The sequence below is a fragment of the Felis catus genome, chromosome B2 (assembly GCF_018350175.1).
Source record: "Felis catus isolate Fca126 chromosome B2, F.catus_Fca126_mat1.0, whole genome shotgun sequence".
Lineage (NCBI taxonomy): Eukaryota > Metazoa > Chordata > Mammalia > Carnivora > Felidae > Felis > Felis catus.
In genome coordinates this window covers 45,223,146-45,249,666 of record NC_058372.1, presented here as the reverse complement: position 1 = coordinate 45,249,666, position 26,521 = coordinate 45,223,146, and the positions used below count along the sequence as shown (strand labels likewise).

Here is a 26,521-nt window from a genome sequence, read left to right as displayed (position 1 = left end):
TTTGAATGGCGTCAGGGACTTGCTGACTAGCACCGGGAGGAGCGCAAGGGAGAGAACCACAACGTTAATTCGGTCTGTTACGTAAAAAAAAAAAAAAAAAAAAAACACCCTCTCATCAGGGCTGTTTTCCTTCCTAAGAGCACATCTCCCTCCCCCTGGTTTTCAGCCTTCAAATTAATAGTTGTAGTTAGTTGGCTTCTTTCCGCTGCTATTCTGCTGTATCGGATTTGGGCCTAAGATAATCAGATAAATATTTCAGAGGAATCTGCGTCGGACACAAGGTCTGTGGAGGCTTATGTATGTCAGATTTCACGCTGTCCCTCCTCCTTTTTCAAATCTCAAACCATTTGGGAGGTTTTTTGTTTTTGTTTTCTAATGTTTATTTTTATTGTTTTGGGAGAGACAGAGACAGAGACAGAGACAGCAAGTTGGGGAGGGGGACACAGAATCCAAAGCAGGCTCCAGGCTCTGAGCTGTCAGCACAGAGCCCCATGCTGGACTGGAACTCTTGAACTGCAAGATCATGACCTGAGCCAAAGTCAGCTGCTTAAGTCCCAGGCGCCCCTGGGAGGTAATTTATTATAAATTGTGATGGTTTCCTTATTGGAGAGTGACTTTTTATTTTACATCTCTTTTTTAATCTATTAAATCTAATTTTCAACCTACTTGTTTTTAGTTTCAAGGGAGATGAATAAAAATGTCATTACTCTGTCATATATTGTATTTGCATTCTGTTCAGTTAATGTTTGAGGAATACTACTAAAAACACACTATATACCATGAAATGTTAAAAAGTGATTTCCTTATTGAAGACTTAAGTTACTCAGTACACTTAAAAAATGAGTTTTACTTTTAATAACTTTATTCACACATCTTTTTTAGGAACTGAAATGTGGCTAATAAAAACCACTTGTAACTCGATAGGAAAGAATACCACCCAATAGTTGCAAAATGAAAACCACAACACCTTCTGTGATAGAAAAGATTATTGGCTCTATACAAAAAATATTGATACCTATTTCTAAATTTATTTTCCTATATACAACAAGCATATTCACAATAAAGGTGTTAGTCACAAAAGGAATAGTGGTTAGGATTCAAAAATTTTAACATCAAGACCCAGTCTACTCTCTAAATCTTAATTGGCAAGTAATAACACCAAATAGATCCATTTCAGTTAAACTAAACTGCTCTCTGCATTTATTTCCTAGAATTAGACTAAATGTGCAATTGTGTCTTCATATAAAACCATATGCACAGGCATCGGATTGTCCAACCCCTTCAATGTCCCTTCAAATACAAAAATTCTATTATCCAAAAAATTAAAAAAAAAAAATTCTGTAATCCAAAACTTCACCATCCTGTGCTTGTAAAGCTTAATTTATGCCCAGTGTTTATAAAGGCCAGTAAGAAGCATGTAGTTTTCAAACTAAAATTTTAACTGAAATGACTTGCCACAGTTTTTTTCTATAGGACTTCATCGTGGTGTCTTATTCCTTTTTGAGGATTCAAATCTTCCAGCGGATTCTAAAAAGCTAGAGTCATGTGCGTGGTGTATTTTCAGCAAGAGGACATCGGCCTTGATGTCTTCAGGACTCTTCTTTTTTTATTTTTACCAGGACTTCCAGTTATGACTTCAGAAGACCAAAAACATTTACAAGCAAATTTATGCTTAAGGAATCCAGCAGTGTGGATGGATAGCTGGGACTAGAATGCTTTAAAATCCTTCTGGATTGTTTCTTTCTCTTTATGGTCTATTAAGATTTGTTCTTTCAAATCAGCTTTTTCCAGATAACAGACTTAACTAAGAGAGCAGTGCTTCTTGTTTCAAACAAACAAACAAAAAATTCCCAATTTTGAAAATCTGTCTGAGTCAGTAATTCAGTTTGGGCAAAGTACTCTCCCTTGGGTCAATCACCTCCCTGGTGGTCAGGAAGGCAGAATCTGTAGGATGGGAGCAGTTTCATTTCAATATAATGCAAATGTAAGGAGTTATCTTTCCCCAAGAAAAAGGGATGCTGGACTCAAAAACAGCACAGGATGGGTAAGTACTATGCCTCCTTTCTTTTAATCTTAGCTGTCTAATTTTCATCATACATATCACTGTTAAATGCTGTTGAGAAGAGTACAATACAAGCTTCCACTTTTTTTTTTTTTTTTAATCTACTCAATGCCAAGTATTCTCTAACATACTTTAGATAAATCATTTCAAATTCTCCCAATAAACCTGTGAGGTAGAAATTACTATCTCACAGTTTCAGGGGAAAAACAGAACCACAAAGATTCAGTAAAAGTCAAATAGGTCTAGAACTTCTAATGCTTCCATTTTACCATTTGCATGGTTTCTTCTATTGGAAAACTCAACCTAATAGAATTTCCATCATATTGTGCAATAAACATATGCTGATGTTAATGAAAAATAACCAGTAAAGACCGACACAACTGGCAATACTATTCTTTATTGTCTTTCTCTTTGAGGGAGTAGCATGCTTTTTTACAGCACCTGTAAACAAGTCAGTGAAGTATACTATTTTGAGTTTCCCCACATATATATTATTTTTATTTTTTTGGAATGTTAGAATACCACAACACCAACTGCATCACATTATAGTTACTGAAGGCAAGTCAGGCTAAAACAAGGGTAAAATTTTATGGCTAAAAATATTCATAGCAGCAACTTTTAAAAGATGATTTTATTAAATCAAGTCATTGCACTTGGTCATTTTATTGCTACAGCAAAACAAGGCCATTAAATTTTTAACGCTTCTCATTTCTGATTTTAACTGATTGTCTCATTCTGTTCATACATTTCAAGTTTAAATGCAAGCATAAAACATTTACCAACAAATCAAGAGAGCACTTGGGTTTTTTTTTCTGTGATCACAGTAAGAAGCATAAAAAAGAGAACCCTCTGTTCGATGAGGCCCGTTCTCTCTTCCTATCTTCAGACTTAAATTTTGTGAAGAGGTAACAGCTTTATAGTAAGACCAAACCACTAAAGTCTAGTGGTCACACACAAGCACACACACACACACACAATACTCCTAATATTGAAATACAAGTAGGAAAATTAGTAGTATTATGCGCTTCAAATAGCAAACCTGAAAAATACATTCACTAATAATTTGGCAATGACAGACTCCATGCTGTTTATCTCTAGTCTGTCATTTATACTCACTCAGGAAAAACAATGATTTATTGCCAAATAAAGGCTATTATCATTACATACCATTTTGTGATATGAACTTTATGAATAAAAATACTAAAATCCCCATAACAAGAGCAAACACTGGTAAATTGCTAGACTGAAGTAATCATTTTTTCCCTTTGAGTTTGGCTTTCTTTTCTTTACTATTTGGTCAATGGCAATAAAATAGAGACACAATAATTTTCTAAAAGAGACACAGTATTTTAATTTTCTATTCTGACTGAGGAGTATACAAAGCAAATACTCTAAATGTATTTCAGCATTCATGACCATCTTCATTTTATGCACTAGTGAGAAAATGACCAAGAAAAACTTTAAGGATGACCTGAAATCTACTGGAAACTTCCTTCAGCCCATATTAGGGTGAGGAGGGGTCACTTAATAGATTTTCCAGTCAGAAAGCTGGAGAATGATTTCTAGGATACAATGTTTTTATTTCTACCTAAGGACTTTCATTAAAAGAAAATAAAATCTAATTTTTTAGCAAGAAGGAAATCATTCATTTGACAAGTCATTTAAAAACATTAGAACCGGAGTAAACAATTTTGTTCAGTAGTGACCACATCAGAAAACCCCAAGGACTTCCAAGAGTTAAAATGTACATACTCAATGCACAATCAATGCACAATCAGGTTTCCCCAAAAGCACTAATGTAAGTTGTGAATTTAACATTAAGTAATTACTGGAATTTCTATTATTTTCTACTTCAGTTTTCTTTCATACGAGACAACACGGCAAAATTTCATTTAACACAAGATTTCAGTATATAAAATTAAAACTTAAAGGCAAAATCTTGGTTTGGTGGTTTAAAATAACACAAAATGGAAGCACGATAGGTGGTATTCAAAATCTCAAAGTGTTTGTTGTGTAATAAAGCTGAAAATCAATTTTTTTTTGCAAATGAAAAGTCAATTTTTCTATTTTTAATATGAACCCACATATTTTAAGACATATTACCTACAGACATAACATTTTAAAACATTCAGCTGTTCATAAGTGACTCTGAAGAAACTACCAATTCATCCATCTTGCATTCAAAATGCGTTTTGAATATGGTCAACTACATTTGGTTTTAAATAAGCTGTACTGTTACAGCTTAATATAATAATAATATATTAACACTCTTTATAAAGTTGGTACCTTTATAAATGACAGGCAGCCTAAACTATCTCCACCAGTTAGTTTGGTCTTTTAGGTAAATTACACATTGTAAAACCTGAGCATTTACATGATGACAATTTGTCAAAGTATGAAACCTCACACTGAAGTTCTGAATGTTCTTAGTTTTGTTCTCCTTGTGTTATCATTATTAAAAATCAGAGGGAGGAGCATGAAGAAGTAAATCACAAGATCACGAAACGAGTAATATCTGAGCCTGTAAAATAAGCAGGAAAGTACAGCAGTAAGGCTGGTGTCTGCATATTATATGTGCTGTAGTTTCTAGGCACAAGTTAAGGGTTAAATTGTCATTTTTAGTTCCTTAGACCTAATGATTTTTTAAAATATAGCTCATATTTTCCCAAATATAGTTAACAATCCAATACATTTTAACTAAATTCCTTTTATGAATCCTATAGTGCAAGCAATATAAAATATTCTAAAAGTTGAAATTATTTTGATTATTTCATTAGTTATTACTATATGCATGGGTGAGTAATCTGGTTTATAGCTAGGAAACTCCTATTTCATCACCCAGAGTATAAACAGCACTGCAAACAAACAGGCACAACAGTGTATCCTGGGTAAGAAGCTAAAAGTAAAAAAAATATATATACAAAGTTTATATCCCTTACATATTATGGGAAAAGTAGTGGCTATAGTTACTATAAAGCTAATTTGTCCCTCTCAAATAGTATATTTTACAGATTATTTGTAAAGATATCCCCATATTTATAGTATAGATCTCTTTAAAAATAATACTACAAGTTTCAATAAAAAAACGATTGTGAACTTTCCTTTTTATACAGATTCAGTAGTATTTTCAAGCAAACTAAAAAAAAAAAAAAAAAAAAGTTTGCAATTCCAGCACATGAGAATTAAGGCCTCTTTTTTTTCATATTGGCAAAACAAAATATATATAAAAAAAATCCACCCTCTCCCTACTTTTCTACAGATTATAGTTCAAATACTCATACTTATCAGGATATCAGCATTTGTTATTTTTAAGTAACAAGTCAGGTGAAGTTCATAGTGTTGCTTCTGAATCCCTGGAACATTAAGAACATGGGCCCATGCCATTTCAAGAAGACAGGACTGCTTTTTTCAGCTTCTCTATTTCCACCTAAAATACAAAATGTTAAGTTGATAACAGATAACATATCTTTAGTAAACTTCACTGTATTCTGTCATTAAGATCCAATCATACTTTCAAGCCTCCAGATTTTGACTTCCATTCTAAGATCCAATTTCTAATGGTGTGATCAGTACAGGACAAGTTTAATAGAAGGTCACATCACAGTGCAAGTTCCTAAATGGCAGGAAACACCAAAAAGTAACTACAATTGTTTCAGCCAGAACAACGTTAAGTAATGTGAGTCTCTGAAAGAACTGTAAGAAAATTAACCCTCCAAAGAACAAGAGAATCCTTGAAACCAAATTAAGAAATGTACAAGGACCTGTAATTAAACAAAGGGGGGCCATATAGAACTACCAAAATAATAATAATAAAGGACCAATTTAGTTCTATGTTTATCACTTACTACCTATGTGATATTGGTAAATCACTAACCTCACTTGGTCTCAATTTCCTTATCTATAAACAGTACGTTCTAGATTAAATTATTATTTAAAACACAGGAATATACCTAAGATTCAGTCAATGTGTTGGAAATATTTTCACCTATTGGCAGAAGGCATCCTTCACTTAGCTGAAATTCACAATTTAAGAAACTTAAGAGAATTAGGAAAATTCATTACATGTTCACAACTGAGAACAGAATTATTTAATTCTGACACATAACAGCTAACAGAGTTGAGCACAAGATTCAATACCATGCCAACAGCTCCACACTAGCAAGTGGTATGGAACTTGTATAGATAGGGTCTCAGACTCTGACACCTACAATTTTCTAATCCTCCCAATTACATAAGGTGCTGATGATCTCTGACCTTTCACTGCATGCAAGAATATTTAGGCCTTACCTTCTCTTGATAGCATTATCCCTGTCCACAACATTGCATACAAATAACACATTTTATGGCTAACCTCTGACAAATAATTTATTATTAAATGATAAGCATTTTGTCACGGTCAAAATGTATGATTTCCATATGTTCACAATCTCCTAAGGGATTCTAACTACTCAAGAATGGTTTGTTAGTTCGTTCCAGGCTCTGAACTGTCAGCACAGAACCTGACGCAGGGCTCGAACTCATGAACCATGAGATCAAGACCTGAGCCAAAGTCGGATGCTTAACTGACTGAGCCACCCAGACGCCCCTCAAGCAGATATTTTTATTGCTAGAGTTTCTCTTCTAGCACTTATGTTCCTTGTTCACCTTTAGTTTTTTTATCATCCCTCAGGATAATTTAATACCATATGTTAACTTCATAGTTCAAAGTACTACTTTTAATCTTTGGGAAATATAATTTCTCCTCCAATGTCTTATTAAGTGTGCTTTTATAAATACAAGAGTCAAACTTTCCCCATTAGGAAAAAAAAAATTATAACACAAATCAGTGTGAGGCTAGGTAACAGCTGATTTTGCTTAAAAATTGAATCAAATGAAAGTCTTCAAAAAAGAAGTATTTCATTGGACTCTTTTCATGATTTTTATGACAAATTAAATCATATATACAAATTTAACACTGTATTAGTTTCCTCTTGCTTACCTTGTTACCTTATTTTCATATATGTATGCAGGAAATATTTGTGTATGTAAGAAATACATATGTGTATGTAGGAAAGATGAGGAATAAAGATCAAGAAACTTTTTTTTAAATGTGTTATTTTGGGAGAAAGAAAAAGTGCGGGGGGGGGGGGGTGGATGGGCAGAGAGAAAAGGAGACAGAGAACCCTAAGCAGGCTCCATGATCAGTGCAGAGCTCGATGTGAGGGCTCAGATCTCACAACCGTGAGATCATGACCTGAGCTGAAATCAAGAGTCAGACATTTACCCAACTGAGCCACCCAGGTGCCTCAAGAAACTTTTTATTATTTTTGAATTTCTACTATGTTACACACTGGCAATTACTGGGAATTTAAGACATTTTTAATATGTATTCTTTAATTTGAAAAAAATTTATTAGCTATCTAATATGCATAAAGCACTGTGCTCAGAGCTATGGACAAAGATGAAACAGAGATTTCCCTGGAACAGTCTTACAGTCTACAAGATGGGCAAAATAAGTCCTTAATGTCACAGTGATAAGATGCAAAATTATTACTTATTTATCCTTTTCAAAACTAAAGAACATGAATGTGGAAAAAGACAAAATTACTTTGAATCAGAGGATGACTGGTACTAACTAATGAAGGTGACTGTTGTTGGGGAGCTTTGAGAATCTGTAGAACTTATGCATGAGAAGATGACACAAAAGGGAAATCCAAGAAAATACAATAAGAGCAAAAATTCAGACAAATTAACTGTGAGGGGCAACTGAAGATCAATCAGCGAACAAGAAAAGAAAGATAAACTAGGACCAGGATATAAAAGACCTCATATGCTAAGTTGAGAAGTCTGAATTTCATTCACCAAGTAACAGAAAGTTCTTCAAAGTACTGAGCAAGAAAGATTAATTTGAGATAAGAATGAGAGAAACTTAAACAGCTAAAGAGAAGATAAAGAGCAAGGGAAAAAGACAAACACTAGAAACAAAGAGATAAAGGTGAGGGAGTCAAGCTAGCAGGCCTGAATGGGAATGGCTTTAGAATGGAAGTACCATGTCTCAAGACTTGAAAGTCAATGAAACCATCAACAGAAACAGAAAATCAGAAGATGATGAGTGTCAAAGGGGACATGAAAGTTCTAAGTTCACAGTGGAACATCCAGGGAGACGAGCAGCTGTAAACAGGACAGAAGGTGGGAAAAGATGAGTTAGATTCAGAAGGGAGAGGCACAGAGCTAATCACGATAGATACTCTGTGGGCACAGGTAGGAAAAGAGAGCAGACACAGAAAGGAGGGCCGGGGCAGTTCTGAAGGAACATTTTACCTTGGTTGTTTCTGTTTTGCAATAAATGAACTTCAAACGAAAAGTGAAAACTACAGTAGATCAAGAGGGCAGCTGGACCTGAAAGGGGGCTTTTGCTTTTTTGGAAAAGGGGAAAAATAGAATATTTTCATAGGAAAAGGGAAAGTGCCAATAAAATGGGTATGTCCAATATAAGAGTAAAAATGGAGTTTGGTAATCTGCCAAATACCTTCACCTGTATTAACAACTAAAGCTAAAAGGAGGTTAAACAGTATAACTCAAGTTCAAACAGTATAACTTAATCCCTAAAAGCAAAGTTTCTGAAGTCTAGCTGTTTCTTTTAAAGATTTCAGCTCCACTGCTGACTTAAATCACTCCAAACCCTAGTTTCCTCATCCTTAAAACAGGAACAATAATCCTTACAAGTTGATATGTGTGTCCATTAATAATGTACAGAAGGTGCCAACCTGACACACAGTTTAGACCTGAAAGTCACAACTGTAAGTCAGAAGAGGAGCTCAAGTTTTTCTTAGCAAGTCCCACGTTCTGTTTCACAATGTTAACAAGAGAAATAGGTAAAAACAGGGAAGCGTATGAAATACTTAAATACAGAATGGGAAGAGCCTTTGAAAAAAGGCAGAATAGGCTTTCTTTGAAATATGCAGAAAAGAAGTATACAAATGAAGACCAAAGTCAGTGAGGATGGAAAAAAAGTTAAGATAAAATAAATGAAATTGTCGGTCATCAGCACAGAGTGCAGATGTTAACATTATGGTTATGAAGTGAACTCTCAGAGAAGAAATCAAAGTCAACAAATCTAGAGCCATCCCATTATCACCCCTACCCCCCTCCACCCTTGCCTCCAGGCAAAAAATAAAAATGGAAACATTTAAAAAGAAAGAAAAGAAAGGGGGAAAAAAAGGTAACTGTGTAAGAAAGAGAGAAATAGCTCAAGAAAGCAATGTTGAGTTCAAAAGATCTAGAACTACACACTTACAAGGCAAGAATCATGTTTGTTTTATTTAAGAATATATATACCTTATGCCTCATGCACTGCCTAAGAGAGTTAGTGCTCAAAAGTATTTGCGGAATGAATGAACGGAATGTGACAGGGAGTCAACAAGAGATTAATTAAATGGCTATCAAGCAGCAGGGAGTGTCCAACTTAAGATAGCATAATTTGTAGTGAAATCAATCACCTAGCTGGGATGGTGATTTATGCTGACTACTATCTCAATGTTAGGAGAAATGAATTACCTCTAGATTACTTCTCATTGCCTTCTCTTCTTCCAAATCCTTTCGTAGTTTTTCCAGTTCTTTCCTAAAAACAATTTATTACTGTTAAGTCTTTCATTTAAACAATATATTTGACTAACAGGATCTGTTACCTGACAGACCAAAACATGGGGGGAACTTTTTTAAAGAAAATAGCCGTACTGATTGGGAAAAACTTCAAATTCTCTAGTTGGAATGGTTCAACCCAACACTTAAAAGCTCAGCAATACCACGGCAAACCTATCTGCAATAAAGCAATTTTTTTAAGTGACTACAGAGCAGCTCATGATAAAATAAAGAAATAATAACTGGCCTTTAGAAGCAGTTTTCCATATTCAGTTATCATGCATTTCCCAGGCTGGACAAAACCCAAGTGATTTGGTAATGTCAAAACATGTCACAGTACAAGGCAAATGATTTAACACGATTACCTGTACATTTCTCTTTCTGTATTTTTTCAAATGAAACATTACATTAAAATTACCAAACCAATAAAAAAACATTAGCCAACAATCCTTCCTCTTTAACTCATGTTTTCATTTTTCTGTGTTTCCTTCTTTTTCTATAGTCATTTTCCCTCCACAGCTGCAAGTATATACTCCATACTGTGTCTTTTCACAAAGTATTTAAAAATACTTCCGTGCTGCTAAAATCATCATATTTCTGATAACTATTGCTTGACACTCAAATATCCAAGTTTTTTTGTTTGGTTACTTGGGTTTTGGGGAGATGGAAAGAATAGGAATTTTATTTAACATCATTAATATACCAGATATATCAAATTTCTAAATCAAAAAGTATGGACAAGTACAGACATTTTCAGCCCCTTGAAAATGATCTTCAAGAGTATTATAGAAATATGAGCTTGAGAAACACATGAAAATGCTAAGAAAGAATATATAAGAAAGGAAGTTTTCAATTATATATTTTGAACTAGTTTCTTCTGTGGTTTTAATGATTATAAAACTATATTGAGAGTTTCTACTGTTTCAGCTGACTATAATTTTTTAAATATTTAACTCAAATTTATCTACAGTTTATTTTGGTATATGATAGAAAATGAACTTTGTATTTCAAAATGTTATCACTAAATTAAATAATGCTTCCTTTTTCTAATTATTCTATTATTCTGAGTTTATTATACATTTAATTTATATCTAAATGAAGATCTATTCCTAAAATATTTATCCTGCTCTGTTTATCTTTATTTGTAATAGCGTTACATCATTCTATTTGCTCTTTGATCTGATAATTTAGTACCACTCTCACATTTTTATTGTTCTTTTTAAAAACACATTTATAATATAAAATTTTTATGTAACATTGTTTCCTTTTTACAGGAGCAGTTCAAACTATGTATCTTGTTCTGTAACTTTTCAACTAAAGAAATTACTAATATATTTGTCAATCTTTCCATGTCAATATCATTTAAATTTTTTAAATGATTTGTTCCAAACATTTTAAATTTTAATACTGAATGCATAAAGACTCTGGATGTATTTGTAAGCTATAAAGATATAATCATAAAACAAAAACCCGGGGCGCCTGGGTGGCGCAGTCGGTTAAGCGTCCGACTTCAGCCAGGTCACGATCTCGTGGTCCATGAGTTCGAGCCCCGCATCGGCTCTGGGCTGATGGCTCAGAGCCTGGAGCCTGTTTCTGATTCTGTGTCTCCCTCTCTCTCTGCCCCTCCCCCGTTCATGCTCTGTCTCTCTCTGTCCCAAAAATAAATAAACGTTGAAAAAAAAAATTAAAAAAAATAAATAAATAAATAAATAAAACAAAAACCCTGAACTCCAAGTCAGCTTAAGAAATAAGTTATTATTACCAGTACCTCTGATACTCAGTGTCCCTCAAATCTATTTCCCCCCTCCTTCATAGGAAAAGTTTTAGAGTATTTATTATTTCTTTTCGAATTTTACCACATATATGAATATATCTTGAAACAACACACTTACTGTTTGATTTCAAACTTTACATAAATACTGTAGCATGTCGCTCTCTGACTTGCCTTCTCCACCCTCAACCTTTTTCAGATTAATTACATGTTGACATATGTAGTCGTAATCCATTTATTTTTTATTGCTGTACACTGTATAGTATTTTGTTGTATCAACATACCAGTATGTATTTATCCATTATCCTGTGATGCCTGTATTTTTCAGATTAAAAAATCTGCTATCCATTTCATTTTCCCAGAGGAAACAAGACTTTGAAAACATTTGCCCTTTGGAAAGACTTCTAAAATATCTGATATATATGTTTTAAAATATATATAAATCATACAGATTTTGTTCATCCAATAGCTAATTTAAGAACACCTACAGGCAGGGCACCTGGGTGGCTCAGTCAGTTAAGCATCCGACTTGGGCTCAGGTCATGGTCTCCCAGTCTCTCTGTGCTAACAGCTCAGAGCTTCCAACATGTTTTGGATTCTGTGTCTCCCTCCCTCCCTCCCTCTCTCTCTCTCTCTCTCTCAAAAATAAACGAACATTAAGAAAACCCTACAGGCAATTTGTAAACATAATTATTAGTTCATTAAAAATAGCATACTTGGTATCAAAAAATGTAAATGCCAAAATCAACAAATTAGGAGAGTTCTCTAACTCATACATGGGTGGTATTCAATAAATACTTACTAGATGAATGAACTTATGATTTATATTGTGGAATCTGAAAAAAATCTGCAGGACTCAGATAAACTGAAGGATTCAAGAAAAGGCCTATCATGTGTCAAATTATAAACACACTCTCTCTAATATATATACACATAAGTACGTTTATTTAAGTAGTCATTCAAGGTAAATTTTTTTGTTTCTACCTAAAGAGACATTTGTAAAAGTGCTCTGCAACTATAAATACGTCATACTGTTAATCTCAATATTGTTTTTAATAAACAACCCAATGCAAATGAGAATTGAGGGAGAAATGGTAAATTCAGCTCAGAGGTAACATGGTTTCTGGCAATGACTTTTTTTTTAATGTTTATTTTATTTTTGAGAGAGAGAGAAAGAAAGGGTGCCACCGTGCGCGCACACACACACACACAGACACACAGACACAGACACAGACACACACACACACACACACACACACACACACACACACGTGAGCAGGAGAGGGGCGGAGGGGGGGCAGACAGAGGATCTGAAGTAGGCTCTGTGCTGGGAGCAGACAGCCCAATGCAGGGGGACTTGAACTCACAAACCAACAGATCATGACCTGAGCCGAAGTCAGACACTCAACTTAATGAGCCACCCAGGCGCCCCTCTGGCAATGACTTTTATTCCAGATTTCAGATTCCATCAAATACTTTTAGAGGCTACAGGGGAAGCTGAGATAGGGGAAGAGAACCTGAGCCCTCAGCCTCAGTTCAGTTAGATCAGCTATCTCTGATTCGTTTTACCTACTGGTCCTTTGCAGAATTATGTTTAAAATGTTAGCAAGTTTTAAAATTCAAATAATAATGGTTATAGAAAATATCTCTAAACCAACAGAAAATGGATTTGAGTTGTAGCTCTGCCTTTTAAGAACTGTGTAATCTTGGGGCGCCTGGGTGGCTCAGTCGGTTAAGAGGCCGACTTCGGCTCGGGTCATGATCTCGCGGTCCGTGAGTTCAAGCCCCGTGTCGGGCTCTGTGCTGACAGCTCAGAGCCCGGAGCCTGATTCAGATTCTGTGTCTCCCTTTCTCTGACCCTCCCCTGTTCATGCTCTGTCTCTCCCTGTCTCAAAAATAAATAAAACGTTAAAAAAAAAAAAAAATTAAGAACTGTGTAATCTTAGGTAAAGAGCTTTATCTCTCTGAACCTTTCTCTCTTTAGTTAAAAGAAAAGAGGGGGGCTATCAGAGGTGACCTTTTACATTTATTTTGGCTCTAGATGGTCCCTAACTTTCACTTAGGATCTCATCATATGCCATTACCAAAAGTTTCAGAGTTAAGAGAACAGCCTTAGAAATCACCTAAACACAACTCACTGGTTTTATTTAAATACCAATCTCAACCCTAGCAGAGACAGTGATCCAGTTCCTCTGAAAAGTAAATCTACATATAGATACACTCTAGATCCAAAATACAATTGGTGTTGGGATGAGCATTGGGTGTTGTATGGAAACCAATTTGACAATAAATTTCATATTTAAAAATAAAATAAAATAAAATAGGACTTTTCCTAATATTTTTGAGACTAATTAACTCCTTTGTTTGACCAGAAAATTTGTACCCTTAAATTATACCTACATATTATACCTTTTCTACAATCAAGCTACAAGAACAAATTTTCAAGTTCAAGATTTTTGCAGAGTACTATTAATGAAAATTTCACTGAAAATATACTTGCTTATACCAGAAATTTGGCAGATTACCTCTCTGTTTGACATGAAAGAATTCTTTACATATGTGTAAGTACTATTGAAAGAAAACAAGGGCTACTTACCCATGATCCTTTTTCAGCGCTTCTACAATGCACAGCAATTCAATAATCTGAGCTCTAAGTTCATCCAAGGGATTTTTTTTCCCATCATCTGATTCTACTTTAGCTTTGACTTCCAATGGAGTTAAAAAAGCAGCTGTATTTGGTTTAGAAGCACTTGAAGGTGTTGAAGGGTACACAGATGGCTGAAAACATAATAGCAAATGTTAATTTACTGTATTTATATTTATAAAACTTTCATAAAAACTTTTATAGCAAGGAGATAATTAAAATAATACTTCAAGATAAATGATAAACTTGAAAATTCAAAAATCAGTTTGATAATATTCACAACTGGTAAAACCACCAAACAACCAAAGAATAAACTTGCAATCACTAGCGGTTTATGTGAGAAATGTCAAGGGCTTTATCAATAAAAAGAACAAACAAGTGGAAAAGAAAAGAAAAATCTATTAGATTTATCTTACGAATGGTTTTCCCAGTGGCGCATCTAGAGACAAGAATATATCAGCATTTTTAAGGTGCTGTGGGTTTTTTTTTAATGTTTATTTACTTTGAGAGAGCAAGAGAATGCGCATACACACACGAACAGGGTTGGGTAGAAAGAGGGAGGGTGAGAGAGAGAATCCTAAGCGGGCTCCATGCAGTCGTGTCAGTGCAGAACCCGACACAGGGCTCAATCCCATGAACCATGAGATCATGAACTGAGTCAAAATCAAGAGTTGGATGCTTAACGGCCTGAGCCGTCTGGGTGCCCTGTGCCCCATTAGGGTGTTGTTTTGATCCTCAATGTTACATATCCTAAGAGTTTCACTTAAAAGTAATTATGAACAATTTAGCAAGGCATTAACATCAATCCACGGCCTGATGCTCTTGCAGTATTTCACTAAAGTAACACGAAATAGAATTTCAGTCTAATGGGGGCGCCTGGGTGGTGTAGTCGGTTAAGCGTCCGACTTCAGCCAGGTCACGATCTCGCGGTCCGTGAGTTCAAGCCCCGCGTCGGTCTCTGGGCTGATGGCTCGGAGCCTGGAGCCTGTTTCCTATTCTGTGTCTCCCTCTCTCTCTGCCCCTCCCCTGTTCATGCTCTGTCTCTCTCTGTCCCAAAAATAAATAAAAAAAAAAAAACGTTAAAAAAAAAAAAAAAAAAGAATTTCAGTCTAATGATGACAGTTGAGAGAATCAGATTAAATGTATCTGATAAATTTTAGCAGTAGCCAAATGCCCGGGAATGAATTTAAGGAGGAAACATGAACTTAAATTTAAGATGTGTACAGGATGTGATAATACTATCTTACATAAAAATGAAAAGAGTTTAGAAGAGTCTTAACACCATGTAATAAATGGAAGAATCCATGTATTCTGCCATTATTCCAGGATATATTCAGTGCTCGTTATGGTGCCAAACAACAAGCTAGGTTAGGAATAAACAAGCGATGGCCTCTGGAACACAGAGTGTACGTTTAATGGGAAAATGAAACAGATGGGCACGCCTGGGTGGCTCAGTCAGTTAAGCATCCGAATTAGGTTCAGGACATGATTTCGCGGTCTGTGAGTTCCAGCCCTGCATCAGGCTCTGTGCTGACAGCTCAGAGCCTGGAGCCTGCTTGGGATTCTGGGTCTCCCTCTCTCTCTGTCTCTGCACCTCCCCTGCTTACACTCTTTCTAAAATAAATAAACATTAAAAAAAAAAAAAAAAAGAAAATGAAACAGATGGATGAGCTATGCCTTAAAAAATAGTATGAAGTATTTAACATTTATATTACTCATTTACAATAAGGTCCTCTACAAAATGAGCTACAGAGGATAGTGTGACTTTCATAACTCAATTTTTTAGCAGGAATTATTTTATTTCTTGGTAGAAACAACTTTTTTCTTAAATACTATTTAAGGGATGCCTGGGTGGTTCAGTTGGTTAAGCGTCTGACTCCTGGTTTCAGCTCAGGTCACGACCTCATGCTCCATGAGTTCGAGCCCCCTTTGGGATTATCTCTCTCTTCCTCTCTCTCTGCCCCTCCCTTGTTGTGCTTTCTCCCAAAAATAAAGAAAGAAAGGAAAGAAAGGAAAGAAGAAAGAAGAAAAGACACTTTAAATTCCACAATTTTGCTATTCACAAAGAATCCTACAAATTATATAAATCTTGGGCCACAATTCAGCTCACCTTTGGAGAGTAGCATGAATCCTTTTTAAATTCAGATGGCTTTAAGTTGGCACTATCTTCTTCTTTTGGTAACTTCAAGATTTTTTCTGGGCTTTGAGTTGGCTAAATGATTTTTTTAAATCAAGAAACAGAAAATACCAAAAAAGGAAAAGGCAATAAACATTTGGATAATAAACTAAGTAACTATTATCACTGTTTTTAGCAGTAGCAGCTACTATTCCAGATACTCCATCATTGTTAACAGGATAGTACGTAATTTCAAGCTGAACAACAAACTTGCATGTCTTCAAGGTAAAAATAGCCTGCCTCTTAGCAACAAAAATTTTCTCTACTTAAGTAATTTAAAAGCACTGTAACGCTTAAGAGCTAGTGTATTAAGGCACTACCAGTATCCCAGGCAAAGTCCAGAAAGCATAAAAAGAAGCCACACATTATGATACCAGCATTAATGCTACCAAAAAACCACTGACTATCGCACAGGAAAAAAATGTTCTCATTCCTTCCTAAAGTGAATAGGTACCACTCAATTCTAATTATTGTTGTTAGATGGGTAGATTACACAGATACTCTGACCTCTTTTGACACTGTGCTTTTGTGGTTATGGTCTCAGGACAATTCTTTATTCCTGATTCTGTAACCTTCCATTCCAAGTCTCTCTGCAATGAATATAACCTCGTATCTCCCTAAATGTAACCAACCATTTGCCACTTAAGTATCACAGCTATCTTCCTGATTTTTAAACTTTGGTGGAGGCATAAATCCTCCATCATTCTTAGAAACTTTTGTGTTTTACAACAGCAAGTGTAACTCACAGAATGTCCACCATTGAAGCGGCCAGGTAACCTTCTTCCAGGCATTTTCGGCCTATTTGCAGTGAGATGTAGCAAGTTTTCTGAGGAAGCTATGTCATCAAAATTTAGAAGATCTGGAGAATAAAATTAAACACATCTACTAAGAGATAACTACATTTTAAAAGATAAAAAAGAATGTTTCTAGATTTTTAACAAACTATACATTAAAAAGAGTACCACTAGGACTCACAAGTTAACCTGTGCTTTTCATATGCATTTGGAAAACAACACTCACCCTTAGAAACAAACATCCTCTTTACTGAATACATTTTAGAAGACTTTATTAACAACATAGAGTTCCTGTTTCTAATAGAGACTTAGACTTCAACAAAAGTTCTTACTGAAACATATAAATCTGAACTCAAAATTGTGGTATCATAAAAAAAGCTTGTAATCTTAAGTCTTGCTTGTTTAAAAAATAAAAAAAAGCATAATCTACTTCTTCAACTCATAATTGATTACAATATATCAGAAACTCAACACACAAAATTTGTTTTAAATTTCAAGTAGTATCCTAATATTCAAATTTTAAGGACTCAACTGTATGCTTTCCAATTGCATTTCTCAATGTAAAGTGAAAGTATAATGAGTCTTTATATGTGTGTGTGTGTGTGTGTGTGTGTGTGTGTGTGTCTGTGTGTGCACAGTATGTTGTAGCTGGGATTCAAACTGTTCATAGTTCACTGCACTTTTGCTTAGACATTACCATGTTTAGGAACTATAAGATAAGTTAGAAATCTAAGGCAAATTGGGTATAAATGAAAAATGCTACAAGGATGGTTCACATGTTTCCCCACCATCAGAGGCTGGTTAACTTTTGATTCAGTAACTTGGGTTTAAAGCCTATGTAATTCCTATCTCTGAAACAATGGTATATAGTATCTTCCCTTTTTCTAGATGATCCAGAAAACCTTGCTCAAAGAGGTGTGATCTTTAATTTTGAAGCCTAGAAATCTGTAAGTGATCCAAGTATCCTAAGGATAACTCCAGACATTTCCATTGTCAATGTAATCTTCCTTTATCCTAGATTCCAAACTAAGGCTATCAATCACAGTCAAGATAACTGATATGCCAACAGCTATCTTTGGTTTAGAAGACAGAAAAAATTCTGTATATTACCATTGCCTGGATATTTATAATGTTTTCTGTCGAATATTTAAATATCCAAACTCAGTGATTTGTTATTTCTTAACAGACATCTACAAATAGTTACTATTACTCCCCTCAAAGCTTATTCATCAATTTTCATATTCAAAGTAATTAATTTAGAAAAAAATTTTAAGGGTTAACAAAGGTATCACTGTTTGACAATATGCATTTTATAACAAATTTAAGTATCTGTTGATCTGTTAATTCTTTTCCATTTTCACATTCTGGATTACTTTGTGTGTTCTATCTTCTATCTAGTCATGAGGTTAATACATCACAAGAGGCAATCAAAGGAGTTTAATTTTGGTCTTGAGTCTTGATAATTGTTCATATGTACTTATAAAATATAATAAACCATAGTAAGAGACACAGTGGCTTTAATGGCAAATGCATTATATAATGTGAAAGACCTTGAGTTTAAATATATTTTTAAATATTTCACTTTATTTGTAAATTTCATAAAGAAAACCAATATTTAAAAGATGTTAAAAACTTGCTATGGTTTGAAGGGTTAAAAAATGCTGAGGGGTGCCTGGTTGAGCATTCCAACCGACTTCAGCTCAGGTCATGATCTCACAGTTCATGAGTTCCAGCCCTGCATCGGGCTTGCTGCTATCAGCACAGAGACCGCTTTGGATCCTCTGTCTCCCCCACCCCCCCTAACCCCTCTTCAACTCCTATGCTCTCTCTTTCTCTCTTTCAAAAATAAACATTAAAAAAACTGCCGATACATGTGAGTATTGACAACTGACACAAAAGTCTAGAAAAGTACAATCCAATAATTTTGGCATGTGAAGATTATTTTCAAATGCATATTTAAGCAACTTGCAGAAAGAAAAAGAAACAAACAGAAAAACATAGGAATGAAGAGAAATGAAACTGAAAGGATAAATAAAAGGTAGATCTATAAAATTATAGACCATGCTCATGTAAAAATGCCTTCCATATGTCCGGTTTGGGGCTACAACACCAAGACAAATAATTTTACTATTCTAAAACTCTCTCAGGTCCTCCATTTAAGCCATCAGGTTAGTAAAATAGTGCACATTTTGGACTCATGATCTACTTGAACACATTTAACTTTGCCTAAGAGTGATAAGAGTAGATTTATACTGTACACGTGGCATGAAAGGCATGATAGTCACTTAACTCTTGCAATTACATTGCCACTCTGCCAGCCATTTACATTTCTACATATTGTCTAAGAAGACATGGAATTTTAAAAAGTCAAAGTGAAATATCAAATTTTGGGAGAAAATAAATGGACTTTTACAGTTTTCAATTACAAAAAAAACTTTTATCAAAAGAATATCTTACACTAATCAGGAAAATTTTTCCAACATCAGTTTTATTTTCAAATGGAAAACCAAAAGGGTTAGAATAGACAGACAAACATGTACACTTTTAGTACAATTACAAAGAAAAATCAATGTGCACCACCTATTTATATTGAATATATTGTTTTGATTTCTTTTATAAATTGTCATCTTACCAAAATGGAGAAAGGTAGGATAATTTCCTGACACGTAAGAAGGGAAACATGGCAAACAGGCTAGGAAACAAAATCTGGAAAGAAAAGTCAAGGATAGGAATGTCTAGAAAAAAGACTAAACCAAAAAAATTATTTTACAAAGCAGGAAAAAAGAACAGCCGTAGAATGAATAGAACCATTTAAATGTTTAGCATATACCTACTGCAGTTTATCTAAACTTATATAAGATGTGTGGTAGATTTTAGATTTATTGTCTTTTCAAAAGAAAAAACGATGACTAGTATTAACTTCAATACACCATTAAGTAGAAGAAGCCTTTTTAAAATTACTCACTGAATACCAACACAGCTTCGAAAAGGAGTTTTAGTAAAAAATTAGAGGTGAGAGTAATAAATTGATAGCTAACATATCAACAACTCATTAATATAGTTAGAACTAAAATTAAACTACCTTTCAGTCAAGTTTTAGTCTTTAGCGTATGACAGTAATTACAATGAAAAAGGCAATTTTAATTCTCTGGTATAATAAAATAAAAATAGGACAAACAGTATTTTTAAATATCACTATAAAAATACAACTTATGCAACATTTAAAATCACATAATACATAAATGAAACTTCAATTATGCTTTATATGATACTCTCTATAAACATCAAGAAAATTATTATAATAAAATAATTTTAATCTCTGCTCTTATTCTCCAGGTAAGTTCCACATTTTTGGGTGTGTTTTGTTTTTGTATATAGACTCATTTTTTATAGTGTGCACCACCCAACAAGTAGGCATCTTAGAAAAATTCCACCTTGAATTCTTTCTGGAAGAAATATATGAATAAATACTGGGAAAGCAATCAAACAAAAATAGATCAATTATCAAGCAAAACTAAAGAGAAAGAATATTTCACCATTTAACAATGTAATGCTTTGGAATCAAATAATGTTATACATCTCTACAACTTCCTTTTAACCCAAGAATTTATCACAGAAAGTCCAAAAGGATAAAATACTACACTATAAGCATACTTCATTAGCTGTGCTTTCTCACTGTAATAGGTATGTTACCACTAAATTTTCTATCTTATATTTTAAGACTAATTTTTAAATCAATGTTATGTCCCAGAAAGCTTACTACTTTAGAAATATTTAGACCATGTGAACTTTATAATTAACCAGTGGTAGCAGTGAGATTATTCTAAACTAATTTTTGATGAAGTGCTTGAAAAAGAGGGGAAAAATTAAAACATGGTTCTAACAACTATGCAATTTATAGTACTACCTTATATGTGAGAATATATACTGAAGGGCATTTATTTTTAAAATAGTTTACAAATGGCTTCATATACAGGAAAGTCATATCTGAGAGGAGTGTTACAGATTTACATCCTCTACAGATGAGAGCAGAAACAGAAAACAGGATTAACAGAGGAAAGGAAAAGAATGGAAATAACACTTTATAACAACTTCCACATCACATATTCTAGTAGATACGTTGGACCAATTGTTATTTAAGCTAGAAAACAGATTAAGAAACAAGACCATGATCAATGAGTTGATAATTTAAAACCCCCATTTTTAATAGCAAAGTCAGTCTCCTTATTACTATATCATCACCTGAAATTATTTTATGTAATAATGAGATTCTAAGAAGATCTTCATGTATGTTTTAAACTTTCTGAAACATGTGAAAGGTCAAGTTTCACATACCATTTTAAAGATATGAAACCTCAAACTGAGCCAAAAATATAAATTAAAATATATCTAAACCTACTGCCAAATCTGAAGTTATCTGATGCAGAACAGTATTTTTTTAAGGTGTCAATACCTCAAAAAAAGGATTTCAAACCCTTTTATGCTACAAATACTAAAAACATAACATTCCAATAAAAAAAGGCAATGAGGAACAGCCTGAGTTGAAGTTTGAAACATGAGCTGTATGTTATCAGCAGCCAGGCCTTTTGTCTTAGAATAGTACTTGTGACTAAAATAATACCTGGGTATACTTGCTCAGTAAATATTTTCTATGTAATATAAACAAAATTTCCAAAATTTACAGGCATATCTCATTTTACTGCTGTGCAGATACTACATTTTTCTACAAATTGAAGGTTGGTAGTGGCCCTGTGTTGAGCAAGTGTATCGGTGTCATTTTTCCAACAGTATTTCCTGAGTTTCCATGTCATATTTTAGTAATTCTCGCACTATTTCAAACTTTCTCGTTACTATTGTATTTGTTATGGTGATCTGTGATCAGTGACCTTTGGTGTTACTATTTTAACTGTAATGAACTGTGCCTACATAAGATGTTGAACTGAATCCGTAAGTGGTGTGTGTGTTCTGACTGCTCCATGGAAAGCTGTTTCCCACCTCTCTCCCTCTCTTTTAGCTTCCCTATTCTGAGACACCGAAATGGGGCAATTAATAACCCTACAGGCCTCCAAGTGTTGGAGTAAAATGAAGAGTCACACATATCTCACTTTCAGTCAAAAGCTAGAAATGATTAAGCTAAGTGAGGAAAGCATGCAGAAAGACGAGACAGGCCAAAAGCTAAGCCAATTATGCCACCTAGCCAAAGTGCAAACGCAAAGGAAAAGTTCATGAAGGAAATTAAGTGTTACTCTAATGAATACATAAATGAGAAAAAAGCAAACAGACTTATTGCTGATAGGGAGAAAGTTTTAGTGATCTGGATAGAATATCAAATCAGCCACAACATTCCCTTAAACCAAAGCCTAGTCCAGAGCAAGGCCCTAATTCTTCAATTCTGGGAAGGTTGAGAGGGGTGAGAAAGCAGCAGGAAAAAAGTCCTGAAGCTAGCAGAAGTTGGTTCCTGAGGTTTAAGGAAAGAAGCCGTCTCCATGAAAAAAGACTGCAGGCAAAGCAGCAAGTGCTGAGGTAGAAGCTGCAGCAAATTATACAGAAGATGTAGCTAATTAATGAAGGTGGTTCACTAAACAGATTTTCAATGTACATGGAACGGCCTTGTATTGGGAGAAGATGCCATTTGGAACTTTCATAGCTAGAGAGGAGAAATCAACGTCTGGGCTCAAAGCTTTAAAGGACAGGCTGACACACTTGTTGGGGCTAATGCAGCTGGTGACTTGAAGGTGAAGTCAGGGCTCATTCACCATTTTGAAATTCCTCAGGCCCTTAAGAATTATGCTAAATCTGGGTTGGCTAGTTGGCTCAGTCAGATAAGGGCCCGACTCTTTGAGTTCAGCTCAGGTCAGGACTTTGCAGTTCGTGGGATGGAGCCCAATGATGGGCTCTGCACTGACAGAACACAGCCTGCTAGGGACTGACTGACTCCCTCCCTCCCTCCCTCCCTCTCTCTCTCTCTGCCCTTCCCCTGCATGTGTGGGCTCTCTCTCTCTCAACATAAATAAACTGAAAAAAAAATTATGCTAAATCTGTGCTCTATAAATGAAACAAAAAAAGGACAGCAACACATTTATTTACAACATGGTTTACTGAATATTTTAATCCCACTGTTGAGACCTGCTCAGAAAAAAAGATTCTTTTCAAAGTGTTACTGCTCATTGACAATGTACCTTGTTACTTCCCCAAGAGCTCTGATGGAGATGTACAACAAGATTAATGCTGATTTCATGCCTGCCAATATAACATCCATTCTGTATCCCAAGGATCAAGGACTAATTCTGAATTTCTTCCAACTTTCAAGTCTTATTATCTAAGGAAAAGGCTTCATAAGACTATAGCTGCTATGGATGGTGATTCTTCTGATGGCTTTGGACAAAATAAATTAAAAACCTTCTGGAAAGGATTTATGATTCTAGATGCCAATAATAACATTCAGGATTCATGGGAGAGGTAAAAATACCAGCATTAACAGGAGTTTGGAAGATGTTGATTCCAACTCTCATGGATTAGTACTTTGAGGGGTTTAAGATTTCAGAGGAGGAAGTAACTGCAGATGTGGTGGAAACAGCAAAAGAACTAGAATCAAGTGGAGTCTGAAGATGGAACTGAATTGCTGCAAATCCATGATAAAACTTCATTCATGAGCAAAGAAAATGGTTTTCTGAGGTGGAAACTATTCCTGGTGAAGATGCTATGAAAATTATTGAAATGACAAGAAAACATACAGAATAGCAGATAAACTTAGTTGATAAAACAGAGGCAGGGTTTGAGAGGAGAGACTCCAATTTGGAAAAAAGTTCTACTGTAGGTAAAATGCCATCAAACAGCATCACAGGCTACAAACAAACTGTTCATGAAAGGGAGAGTCAATCACTGTAGCAAACTTCACTGTTGTCTTATTATAGAAATTGCCACAGCCACCTCAACCCCCATCAGCCACCACCCTGATCAGTCAGCGGACATCAACATCAAGGCAGGACCCTCCACCAGCAAAAAGGTTGTAACGTGGGGTGCCTGGGTGGTGCAGTCGGTTAAGCGTCCGACTTCAGCCAGGTCACGATCTCGCGGTCCGTGAGTTCGAGCCCCGTGTCGGGCTCTGTGCTGACCGCTCAGAGCCTGGAGGCTGTTTCCGATTCTATGTCTCCCTCTCTCTCCCCCTCCCCCGTTCATGCTCTGTCTCTCTCTGTCCCAAAAATAAATAAACGTTGAAAAAAAAAATTTAAAAAAAAAAAAAAAGGTTGTAACGTACTCAAAGCTCAGATGATGGTTACCATTTTTTAGCTAAAGTATTTTTTAGTTAAAGTATACACATTTTATTAGTCATACTGCATTGCATACTTAATAGACTACAGTATAGTGTAAACATAACTTTCAAAAGCACTGGGAAACTAAAAAATTCATCCAATTTGCTTTAGTGCAATATTCGTTGTATTGCATGGTCTGGAATGGAACCATCAATATCTCTGTGGTGTGTCTGTGTATTTTCTGAACTTAACTGGGTGTTAGGTGTAGTACCAAAGGCAGCCTGACCGTGGGAGGAATGAAGTACAACAGTTTAGAAGTCAGATTTTAGTCTTCTGTCCTTACATACATCTTGGCTCCTCTAACTTACTTCCTTATTCATTTGAAGAAAAAAAAATTAGGAATTTGCAAACCCTCTTTCACAAAGCCTCTTTGTTTTTTAATGAAGAGTAAATAATGGCTATGGATAAAAGAAAAGATTTGGACCAAAAGCAATAAAAAAAAAATTAAACTATATAACCACCAACAGTTTGACATTACTACATGTGTTATTTCTACTAAAAATGTAGCAAAGGAAACAAAGCTTGCTGGTGATTATATATAGAAAAGTTTTTTAAAAGACGAAAATTTATCTTAATTTACTTAAGTTTTTAATAGTTTCCATAACCTTGAGACAACTAAATAAAGCAAATAGTCAAGAATGTTATAAAGCAACAGAAAAATACAGAAAATACAGGCTCTAAATATTACTCTTTCAGCTCCTGAAGAGACTCCTCAAAATGTAAGGCCTCTGTGATAAAGATTGCAGAAAACTGTAGAATTTCAAAAGACGATACAAATGGATTCTTTTATATAAAAATTTAATTTAAAAGTGTGCACACTTAATCTTTTTTGCTGAAATATTATTTTTGAAAACATATTTTCAGTAACATTTTAAATCAAAAAGAAAACAGTAAAAGCTGATAGAGTTATTTTTTTACTACTGACTTCAATAAAAAATAAAGCATATTTTTTAAAAACCTGTTATAAAGAGGATTTTTATTTTTGTTATTATTTCACCAATGGTAGACAATTTTTACCAGATAAAACACACTAAATATATTTGAGTGAATATCTCTAAAGTATAATCAACATCTCACCACTTTCCAGAAATTATTAATGAATATGGTTTCAGTCAGAGCAGGCAGGAGCCAAATATAGAATGAAAGGATCTTTATAAAACGTTCAAATTTAAAAAACTGAAGGAGGCCATGCACAGGTCAGAGCTTTTACATTGGCAAATGACAATATGGAAAAATAATAAGATCACCTACAATTTTCAAAAGGTTAGTAAGCAGCATATCTTACAATATAGTGACAAAAAAAATCTAAGCGTAATTGACCTTTAAGTCTGAATGTATTTATGAAATGTTAACATGAAGGCTAAAAAATATATTAAGACATTAAAACTTTTAAAAGAATATCATGAGCACTTTAGGGGATTTAAAGAATTCTCTTCTGATTTACATGATCTTGGACATGTAATGTGTCCAATAGTTTGATGACTTTAGACACAAAATAGCATCTGCCTTTTGGAATAACTATAAAGATAAAATAAGAATATAAATGAGAAAGTGCTTGGAAAATGTAAAAGAACTAAAAATAAATGCAAAGTACTACATAATAACTATTACCACAAATGATTGTGCAATGTTTTAATACTGAGACCTTTATCAAAACTTCTGTGTTCCAAATTTTCCATTTTACAACTAAGAGGTATAAAAGACCAGGAGACAAAAATGATGGGTTGAAAAAATCTGTCCTAAAACTTAAGGAACAACATTTAGCTAAGGAAGTAAAGCCTGCTGATACACGCACATACGCATACACGCAGATATAAAAAGCATATTTTCCTGAACTGGAAACAAAAGTACCTTGAGATAAAGTGAAGAAGTAAAAATAATCTTCAATGTAATCTAGTGTTGGTATTAAAAATCAATGTGATCTCTTTATTCTTAATTTTTCAAACTAAAATGTATTCCTATCTGCCTAAGTTAGATAGTACAGACATTCCATCATGAGGGGACAGAATGATAAATGGATTATCTTTTAATCCATTTCTTAGTCCTTATGTGAATCAAGTATTTTTGCCCATTTACCTTCTTTTAGTTTTATTTTTCTATTCCAGCTTCATAGATTTTAAATAAATTTTAATTAATTTCTA

General features: G+C 34.5%; 1 protein-coding gene across 1 annotated transcript in view; it reads right to left on the bottom strand.

The window, feature by feature from the left end:
• Positions 1 to 2,439: 2,439 nt before the first annotated feature.
• CD2AP (CD2 associated protein) overlaps positions 2,440 to 26,521 on the bottom strand; it is a 140,592-nt gene continuing 116,510 nt past the window's right edge. Inside the window, exons 14-18 of the mRNA XM_011282366.3 lie at positions 17,020 to 17,132; positions 16,208 to 16,309; positions 14,050 to 14,231; positions 9,599 to 9,662; positions 2,440 to 5,489 (exon numbers count right to left, since the gene is read on the bottom strand). Coding sequence (XP_011280668.1) covers positions 5,448 to 5,489; positions 9,599 to 9,662; positions 14,050 to 14,231; positions 16,208 to 16,309; positions 17,020 to 17,132 — 503 coding nt within the window. The 3' untranslated portion in view covers positions 2,440 to 5,447. The remainder of the gene's footprint in view (positions 5,490 to 9,598; positions 9,663 to 14,049; positions 14,232 to 16,207; positions 16,310 to 17,019; positions 17,133 to 26,521) is intronic.